Here is a 10,838-nt window from a genome sequence, read left to right on the forward strand (position 1 = left end):
ATTTTTTTTAAATATAATATTTTACACATGATCAATATTTTTAATGATGCTACCATTGTTGTTTGCAGAAAAAAGTGAACCAACATGCAAAATCAATCAATACTGAAAAAGATCAATGTACCAGTACAAAATAAAATTGGGAGAGTGGGAAGATTGCTACTCAAAATTCTGTGCAAGATACATGGTTAAATTAAGTAAATGTGTACTGACTAATTATGGTATCATTTAAACTAATTGACACGTATATGCAGGCAAGAGAACCAAAACTTTCATGTCTAAGAATATCTTTCCCCTCTCTGTTGTCAAGACTTCAGATCTACTGCATACATTTGTTTTTCTGCAACATAGTGATAGTTATATCACCACTCCCCCAAAACTCATAAATATTTTTCCCAAACTACGACAAACAAAATGGCAGTGAAACTGTCATCATAAAGCAGTACATTTCCTGTTTACTTACTGGGAGAGCATGAGGCATTTGTCGCACAGCTGCTGTCCGCTGAAGCGGTGACTGATGATGCTATTTACGCTTGGCGTGCAACATTTCCATCAACAGAGTCTGCGTTGGAGCACCACCACTTCTGTGTTTTTGGTACAAGTGGTCTTCACCACGACTTGCCATCTGATGGATCTCGGGCATCACTAGCAACAGCTTGGAAAACTTATCCTGTAATAACATGACACATGTGAAATTACTGATCAGTTCTACTGTTCAGAAGTGTTATAGTTTTTATGTCTCCTACTAACTTATTACAAAAACCAGTGTTAGAACAATTTCAGATGTGAATTAACTACTAATATAAATATCACATTCACATAATTATAGGTTCTCTTCTGGATACAGAAAAGAATAAACATGAGATTGTGGGAGGGCGTAGTAAATGAAAAGACCTGTCTTCACATTCTAACCCACTGTGATAAATCAGAATATTCTCTTCTTTCTCATCAGTACATCTCCTTCATTAGCATTGTTATATGAGAATATCAAGTTTCTACTGGCTTGTGTTCCGGAGTTAACAGTTGTTGGGGCCTGATAAGTACTTCTTCTATTTCCATTTTGGCTATTCATAAATTTTTATAATTCATTAATTTCTTTTCAGGTGCCTTGATTTCTGCATCTATTTCACATTATGTGTCACAGAAGGTTATAATAATGGATATGTTTCCAGTTTCCAATGAGACATTGTCTGTTGGCAGGCAACAGTGATGATCATCACATTTAATTTGAGTAGTAGGAAAAATGTGTATTCTGAGTGAATTGCTGCCTCATGAAAAATTTATTACTTGGTGACTACTAAACTCTTAAAAAGATCTCAATTTGTTAACATAACTACTGTTTCTACACTCACCATTTCACTTTTAAACCGAACTGTCTTCCTTAAATGTGAATCCTAACAAAACATTCGAGAATGAATTTTAAGATTCTATTATCAAATGGAAACGTTTGACTGCACATATTGCTGTTTGCTGACATGTGCATTTACATTCTAATGAATGATTTTGATATTAGCTAGGAGTATTCAAGATTTTAAAAAAATTATGATTTTAAAATATCATTTCTGTTTCAGTCTGACAATAATACAGCACTGAGTAATGCCTTCTGAGAGAAAAATTAGTAATTTAGCTATTAATAATATATACACCCTGAAAGTTTCACTCTTCATTTCACTGAAATGTAGTATTAACACTGTGTAAGTTGTCATAAATCAATTTGTACTGAAGAGAAGGTTTCCAATATTTGACAGATGTGAGCTTGCAGCTAAGCAGACTGCTACACCAGCTGGTCCATGAGGGAATAAATGAGAATGGCCCTTATGCTGAAGGAGTGCAAACAAGCTAGATGGCTCTCCAGCTGCATCCTGCTAAGCTCAGCACAATATGTCAGCCAGTCTGTAGCTCCACACTGACATTGAATAATGCAACTCTTCAAAGATTTAAATTTGAAATCTGCAATGGAAATAACTACACAGACAGTAACATCTTCTTAAGTGTGTAAACGATCAATGTTCTATGGATGTAATTTGATGTGGAGATATTTAAAGTTAGATGTTACACTTAAGCATCTTATTGGTTTGTACTTAAAGCCAATGCTCTTGCCTTTTAAAACAGAGCATACCAGTCTTATTATTGACTGTATTGTGTATCTCCATCTTGTGCCTCAAATTCCTTCTTAAAGGTTCTGCTTCAAATAACCCCATTATTTAATTTAATATTCTTCACAGTGAAATGTTCCTTTTAATAAAATAATCCTGTTGCATTTTTTATGGCTTCCTGTCCAACTTTAGGAATGATCTTTGTGAGTGTTACAAAGTGATAATCAGAGTTTTCTTCATCCACACCATAATAGCAGCTGCAGTAACTTAACAAAAAATCCATTATTTCCAATTCCAGAGAATACTTGCTACATTTTTGTGAATATTTTTGCTAGCTTAGAGATTGTGCATTGCTTTATCCTCACCTGTATCTGAGGGTAGCACGTGAGCGTGTAGTCCAGTAGTGCCTGCTGAACCTGATCGTGGCCTTCTTGGACGTGTTTCCTGTTAGCCAATCCTCGTACATCTGAATAGAAATAGCACAAATATTACAAACAAGTTAGAAGTGCCAGAACTATGTTTTCATTAAGAATCTAAGGTGCACAAAGCGCAGAATATGTAAGAAATCGCCACAAACTTTTTTTATGCAGTGCCACAGAAATTTCATAACTTTTTTTTTAGTTCATTATCACATACGACCACTCACAGTCCAAGATAATAATTATTTTTTCTAAACTTGTTCCTAACAGAGACAGTGCACTGTATTTGTCAACAATGAAGCTAGTATCATTTTCTTACATGATATTACACAACACATACAGTAAGAAGAACGTCTCATTACACTTAACTTCCTATCTGAGGTTTCATTCAGTAAAACAATATGATCAGGTCTCTAATACCGAGAATGAAGGCTTTCATGTCAGTTAGTGCAATAGTGCCCCTAAATATTCAATAACACATAAAAATCTGTAGCTATTTTGCATTTTTTAACGTAAAGTACTACCTAGAGTATGAAAATCACTGGTGTTGCTAAAGATTTTCCATAAACTTTATTCCATAAACTTCACCAATCATACTCAATTGTCCAACATTGCTCCAGTATCACCAGATAGTGAAATGTCTGTATACACAGTCGCTGTAGAATCTCACAGCTAATAATTAATATTTGCCCCTTTCAGAAAACAAATCACAAGGAGGCCTCATGGCAGATACTGTGTTGCACTAGTGAAACTTACATGTGTGCTATACATATAAATGTGAAAAAGGAGCTACAAGTTACACAGTAAAAGGTGGCAATGACATTTAAACTGCAGTCAGGAAGAATACGGTGCTGATGAAGATATAAATACATTACATAAACTGAACATGACAGAAAACCCAAAATACTTCTTAGCATGTATGAGGTGTTTCAAAAATACTTCAAAGACAGGTTCCTTGACCAAAACAAGTAAAAACATTTATCTAAAAACCCTCTGTTTCCAAACTATCAATAAAAGTTTATGTTGTACTGCTTTCCAAGTATAACCCAACAACTTCACTTATTTATGTGCCCATTTGACTCATTGTATCCTACATGGTGTTGTTCTGCCACTGAGACTTCTTTACTTTCATCAGTCTTCACTGTGTCCATTGTGTTCATGTACTACAGGTAGTAGCTTAACTGAAAGTGCTTCGAGGCTGTAGAGCTGTATCAGATGGGATTTCCAGACTGAAGACAGCTGAGTCATCCAATCTTTGATGACTGTGCTGTGTATTGTCACATTGCCGAGACAGGATCTGTAGCACCACAGACTGTTGACTGAGGAAGACCACACACTGCTTTTATAACCAATCAAAAACAGCACATTCTAAAAGCTGTCACAGAAGAGCCAGGTATCAGTGCATGACAAGTGGCCCTGTCATGTGGTGCATCTCCAAGTTAAACATAAATGACAATTCATGAACAGTTTGTATATCTGTATCATCTTCAATGTGTGCAGGGCCTTATGTCTGCTTGTCACCCAGCAGGGGAGAACTTCTGAAAAAAATTTACTTCTTCAGTTTTGTTTACAGATGAGGCAATGAATGGAAGTGATGGAAACAAAAATTTCTACCAGCAGCTCATAAGGGCAAATTGCAATCCTTGTGTTGCAGTACAGGCTAGATTTCAGTGTCTGTTTGATGTGAGGGTTGGAACTGTAGGTGATTGTCCAGCAGGACCACACATTATTCCAGAATGTATTACAGTTGCTGTCTACAGAGACTTTATTCAGAACACTAGCCAAGGTCTACTAGAAGATGTGCCCCTCAAATACGAAGAAACACATGGTTTATGTATGAAGGACCTTCAGCACATTTCAGTCTCTGTGTTCAGGATGCACTGGCTAGTATCTTCCATGATAGATGAATAGATAGAAGAGGAACAGTTCCATGCTTTCCATGCTCTTCATGTTTCCTTGATCTCAACCCTTTGTATTATTATCTCCGAAGGCACCTTAAGCAATTTCTCTGTCCAGCAGACCATCCAGATACAGAAACTCTTCATCAGCATGTCTTGGAGGGCGGTGGAAACATATGAAAGTGTCGGGATTATTTGAAATGGTGTGACAGTCTATGATTCGATGAGTGCATGCATACTTAGAAGCACGAGGAGGAGATTTCGAACATTTGTTATGTGTTTATTTGTTGATGAGCTCCAATTTTATTTAATCATATGGCTAGGGCCCCATTGGGCAGACCGTTCGCCGGGTGCCAGTCTTTCAATTTGATCCACTTGGGCGACCTGCAGTTGATGAGGATGCGGAGAAAATTCCCTGACCCAGCTGGAAATCAAACCCAAGCCCAGAGGATTGACAATCCATTACACAGACCATTCAGCTACCGGGGGAGGGGGGGGGGGGGGGGGGAGGGAGGGGGGACGTTGAGCTCCAATCACGTAAAGTGTAACCTTTCATTAACAACTATCAAATGAACCATTTTTAGACATATGTTTATACACACTTTCCTCTTGTTTAGAAATAAGGAACCTGACTCCAAAATTTGTGAAAGTATCTCAAACACATCAATATAAATTGATTGGTGTTGTATTTTTGATTGTAATGAAAAAGATTTTGTTTTGCCTAAGTTCAGAAATTATAACCACCCCGGAATCATGAAGAAGCCATTTAAATTTACAGCAAGTTTGCATGTCACTAGTTTCAGCTTTTGCATCATTCTATTGAATATTTTTCAGGAAAGCACAATAATTTCATTTATCCATTTAGATAAATATGTATATTCATGGCAAAAAAAGATTTTTTGGCATTCAGTACAATGTTGTATATTTTAACTGATGTTTCAATTAACTCTACATCTTGTTACCTGAGATAATTTAACCTGACCGATTAAAAAACTTAAAATTTATTTCTGTTTCCCTACACTTGCCATAGAGCAACTTACAAAATTAGTAACAATGTATTTTAGAAACAGATTTTTGAAAAATCCATTTTCCATGCAAAGAAATGTTATGTGGGACAGAATTATGTTGCACAACACCCAAGAAAATAAGTATATTCTATACCTTCCCATAGCACACAATTAATACTGAAATGTCTACATGAATGAAATAAAATCAGTTGCTCTGAGCAATTCCCAAATTATTTTATAAATGCAACAACCAAAATATGCTTTACATTCAGAACAATTGAAACTATTAAAAGCGAAACTTGAACTACTTTTTACATAGCACTCTATCCTTATCTGGCTGCAAGAACTGGTGTTATGAAATGAATCATAATTATTGTTTATCTTTAATCTTCACAAATCTTTTTAAAATTGAAGCTATGTTCAGCCACATGTCAGTTTGAACACCACAGTGCTTTAGTAGGCACTGTCTTCCTCTGACCTATCCAGTCAGTTATAGTGGGATCCATTATTTAACAAGGAATCTGAATTGCATTCAGTTTGAGTTTTTGACACACAAAACACGCTGACAATGATAGAATTAATTCTAACTGCCCATAAAATTTCATTAGAAAGGAATTTTGAATCATTTTAGGAGTAAAGATAACGAAAAATTTTAATGGCTGATTGCATCGTTAATTCTGGAGCAACATGGCAAAGATAAAAGTCCAACAAAATTATTTACACAAAAAGTACATTCATACTGTCTTAATAAACAGTTAATGGAAGTCATCACATTAGAAATCAGTTGTCCAGTTGGATCTCCTGAGTTCCACAGCCGTTCTCTGGCAACTCACCTTTATTCTCTGGCAGCTTCACTTAATCTTCTCCAATTCATTATGAATGTTGTAACAAAGGCAAGGAACTACAGAGTTACTTTACAGAAAAAGGGAAACCTGGCTTTTACAGATGTAACAATATTTTCTCACATTCTGTAGTGTATCAAAAATAATTTCTAATGGGTGAGGAGGAGTGAGGCTCTTCACTCATACAATATTCTGGGACAACTGAAAGCATGTCTCATCATGGTGATTTAAAGTAAATTCCATTAATGTTATGCTTTTGACAAATAGTAAAGTAAATGATAGGTATTCATCGAGAGAAAAGAGCAATGTAAAAACAGGAAGTTGTTTACCAGGATTGAGGAGCAGCAGGAACTTGACACAAATGTAATCGCTGAGGTCAAATTTGAGGTCCTGCAGCTTGGCAGTGAGGTCATTGAAGTGATCGGCTAGAGTAGGCACACCCAGCAGGCCGAGGCAGAGTAGGTCGAACTTCTGCCCGTTGGGCAGCGTCGTCTCGTCCGGCAGGTTATTGTGCATGCGTTGATGCATGTGGTCCAGCACCAGCATGTCTGACCAGCTGTGCTGCAGCAGTTTCATCTGGTCATCCACCTACAACAACGACAATAATAATAATAATAATAATAATAATAATAATAATAATAATAATAATAATAATGAGCTCATGGAATGCCCAGTAGTCAGCTTTAATTTGTATGTTCTCCTTTTAGTGCAAAGCATCCAGATACAACAGTGAACTCCTTCACCTAGCCTTGATGGTTGAACACGAATTTATAAGTGGCCAAATGAATTCTCAAATATTTATAGTTACTTGGCGTCCAGGGGGTAATTTTTAAGCTGCTTTTAATTTAGGCTGTTCAGTCTCTTCCCTTTCCACAAAGTAACGACAGAGCGGCTGTTTTTGTCGCCTGCAGTATCATCTGAGGAAGAGCCTAATCCAGCCTCAGTAAGTCTATATCATTTATTTGAGCAAATTCAAGTCATAGTAATTACCATTAAAATCAAAGGAGAGAAAGAATTATTAAGTTAAACCACTGTTGCTGCAAATTTTGCAGCATCAATTGCTCTCAGAATTGCAAACCAATCTATGCAAGATGCAGGGCACAGCTGACAGAGACAGTGTTCTCCGCCCTCACTGTTGATGGTACAGAAAAGGTAGTGTAATTTCTGTAGGCTACTCCGGAATCCTCCGACTCCAGATCGAAAGTAGCTGAGTTCTCCGCCCTCACTGTTGATGGTACAGAAAAGGTAGTGTAATTTCTGTAGGCTACTCCGGAATCCTCCGACTCCAGATCGAAAGTAGCTGAGTGAGCTCCACACAGCTCAATACTTTTACTGCTCTATAAAATCGGCTGTTATATTATAACAGAAATGACAACGATATCTGTTTTTCGTAATTTATGAAACGTCTACAGTCTCACCTCTTCAGTATACATACGGACTACTCTTACAAGCAACAGCTTCTCATTTTATTCGTTGATATTTTATCTATTCTCCTTATTAGAGATGCACATTGTTACTTCTGGCTCAAAATACAAAGGCCGAAATGAATTGGTTGTGGAAGACTTATAAGCAGTCTTTTTTCTAATTATTACCGTTGAATAAATAAAAAAAGAAACTTCAGTTAACAACACCATCCACCATCAACTTTCGTTTCTCCTTTAATCTTAGATTTAAATTATTTTTAATTATGATCTTAATTTCTCGCTTTGACAGTATAACGTAACTTGCCGCATTACATAATAACTTTTAAGTTATTAGGTATCGTTCCTACTCCTTCCCATTCGAGAACTCTGGAGTGGGCGACCAGGCTATCGTGTCTAATGAGAACATCATTCGAGCAACAGAGCGAGATGACACCAACTAGAACGAACGAAACTGGCAACAGCGTATTTCCGAAATATTACGCTCTATAGACAACGATCGTCCTTTTCACCCAAGATCTTTTTACGCCAGAGCTGCTTCTGAGGAATAAATATTTGTGACAAAACGGGTGACATCGTCGAACAAACAAAACCTATTACCTTACTTCAATTCCTGCATAACTTAGCTAGCGGGAGGTACTTTAACGTGTACTGCAAGCTCGACAATATGTGCGATAAACGGAGCCAAATGAATCCGCAAACAGTAACATTCGGTGTAGAGAACAGCATGAAAATGGACAGTCGGGGCCTTCGGAGTGACCATTTTAACAAGCCTGTAATCCGACCAACGGCTGAATAACGTCGGGACAGTCGGCTAGAGATTGTAGAGGTGGCGAAAATGTAACGACGATACGACCGTGAAAGGGGGCGCCGCTAGACAGTGGAAAACAAGGCAGTTAAACGTTACGTAACAAATAGAGGTGCACACAGCGGCCCGGCGCTTGCGCAGAGCGCACCAAACGACGCTCCATGTGTACGCAGCTGACCCACGACACCTGTAGCGCGCGCTTCCTAGCAAGAAGCGGCTCCACAAATTCGACCGTGGCTACACCGCAATCCTCAACTACCGGGTACTGGAGGAAAATATTCTAGGCAACGTTAACCGTTCTAAATCGTGCAGGAGCAAATTTATGGCTTGCTCTAGGCATAATACACTCATAATAATAAACGTAGACGACTTGTGCGTAAAATATAAATGCGAACTATATTACACCAGATATAAGATACTTGAGGAAACACGGTTCTTGGACCGGACAGTTTGCACTGCAAACCCTTTACTGTGGCTACATCTACCACATTTGTCGCTTTAGTAAAAAAAGACCTCGAGGAAACACATACGTCAGTTAACGCTACTACCTTCTACTTATGTAGTACCTTCATCAGTTCAAAGCTGAACGTTTAAACTCTATTCACGAGTGCTTGTGGAGCAGTACATACGTAACTTAGTCTCACACTGCTCTCGCAGTGCAGCGTGCATCTTGGAGTGGTGAGCGCTTGTGAAATCTAGTATTACGCTAAGTTGTCTTCCTCTTGTTTTATTGCGGATCATTATGGATACGAATGGAAGCGAGGGACTAAAAGTTGGTGCAAGCGAACTTCTCTCGGACAGCAGTAAGTTTGTCGCTAACCATCAAGGCACCAGCCGATGGTCTGATCTCCAACGGTGACACACGACCTTACTTCATGAGACAATGCAAAGAAGTCTGGTGTATAATTCATGACATCAGCGTGCGGTATAGCTTACTCACCTGTCCTATCAAACAGACGACGAAAATTTGTGCCATCTTCAGGATTCAAAGGAGCTACCTGCAGATGGAACTTGGTGCTGCGCTTCTGTCGGAAATCGTGCAACCCAAAGCTCTCCTTGTCAGCGACAGTTGCTAAAGAGGTGCCTAGCATCTCGTCTGTTTAGAACGGCGAAAAAAAAAAAATAGCGCCATTATCAAATGCGTACTCAGTTTAGTTCGTTAACAGATAAGAGCTGCATGTAAAAACATTCGAATAACCTGTGTATCAAGAACGAAATCTTCATGACGCTAAAGCTGATGTGGATTTCTGTGGTATGGCCGTTGTCGTGTGTACATCTTATAGCTGACAGACAATAAACGTTCACACTTCTTGGTCGTCTTGGACACTACCGTCACAGGATTTGTTATATGCCCGAATACTGGTCTAACAGTTAAATATTTTTAACTGCAGCTCACGGTGTACATCAAAATGCCCTTTAACAAGTACTTACGAACTGCGGAGGTCCAAGCATACGTGACTTAAACTCGACATTTGTAGGGTAAGTGATCTATTAGTTGAAACCACCACCCATTACGTCACACAACGTTTATACAGTTGATTTCGCAACCTTTTCTAATTACGACTGTACAGAGCATTCTGTTCTCTAACGTATGAAGAAACAGTATTTTTTTAGTACCAATTACATAGAGCAAAAACAATAGAGAAAAAATTTCAAAAAACAAAAATACAACTTCATGATATCCTAAACGTCCAATATCCATATTGATGAAATTATTTCTAATCCTCGCATCACAAAAAAAAACTATAGTCGGTAAACAGATCATAGCAACGAAACAACATGAAAGAGATTGAACAAAGTGTTACAAGAAACTTACGAGATATTTCATGTACGCCTATATTTCAGTATTGCTTCGTTACGCTATTGCCAAGGGAACAGGGTGACGGCGTTTGCCAGTACAAAAGTTTATTACATGCGCAGCGATTCATCATGGAACGAAGAAATCAAATCTCGTTGTGCGAAAGGCCGATGTCAGACTCCGTGCCATTTGCAATAAACCACGAAGGAAACCGCTTACGAGCATCTCGTCGAATCATTTGATAAGTGCTGAACAACGCTGTGTAGATTACCGAGCTGTAGCAATGCAGAAGTGAGAGAGGTTTCAGGGAAGAGCTGCCTGATTCGGCATTCTGAATGAGCACGAGAACGTCAGAGAGACTTTCAACACATTAGACTGAGGGTCGCTACTAGACTGACGTTGTCAACCACGGGGAATATTCACTTTAATTGTGGCATGGGCGGAGGCGCTCTACTCGGAGGTAAGCCAGTTCGGGTCCTGGTGGTGGATGAAATTTTCGCTGAGCCTACTTGGCCGGCAAGGAGAGGCGAGGCGGTGGCCTAAGGTCCCTGA

The 10,838-nt window shown here is 38.5% G+C and overlaps 1 protein-coding gene across 1 annotated transcript in view; it reads right to left on the reverse strand.

Moving 5' to 3' along the window:
- Positions 1-10,838, reverse strand: part of LOC126267603 (nuclear hormone receptor FTZ-F1) — a 199,427-nt gene that overhangs the window by 7,883 nt on the left and 180,706 nt on the right. The window contains exons 5-7 of the mRNA XM_049972907.1: positions 6,589-6,847; positions 2,459-2,559; positions 461-667 (exon numbers count right to left, since the gene is read on the reverse strand). Coding sequence (XP_049828864.1) covers positions 521-667; positions 2,459-2,559; positions 6,589-6,847 — 507 coding nt within the window. The 3' untranslated portion in view covers positions 461-520. The remainder of the gene's footprint in view (positions 1-460; positions 668-2,458; positions 2,560-6,588; positions 6,848-10,838) is intronic.

This window comes from Schistocerca gregaria, chromosome 1 (assembly GCF_023897955.1).
Source record: "Schistocerca gregaria isolate iqSchGreg1 chromosome 1, iqSchGreg1.2, whole genome shotgun sequence".
Taxonomy (NCBI): Eukaryota; Metazoa; Arthropoda; class Insecta; order Orthoptera; family Acrididae; genus Schistocerca; species Schistocerca gregaria.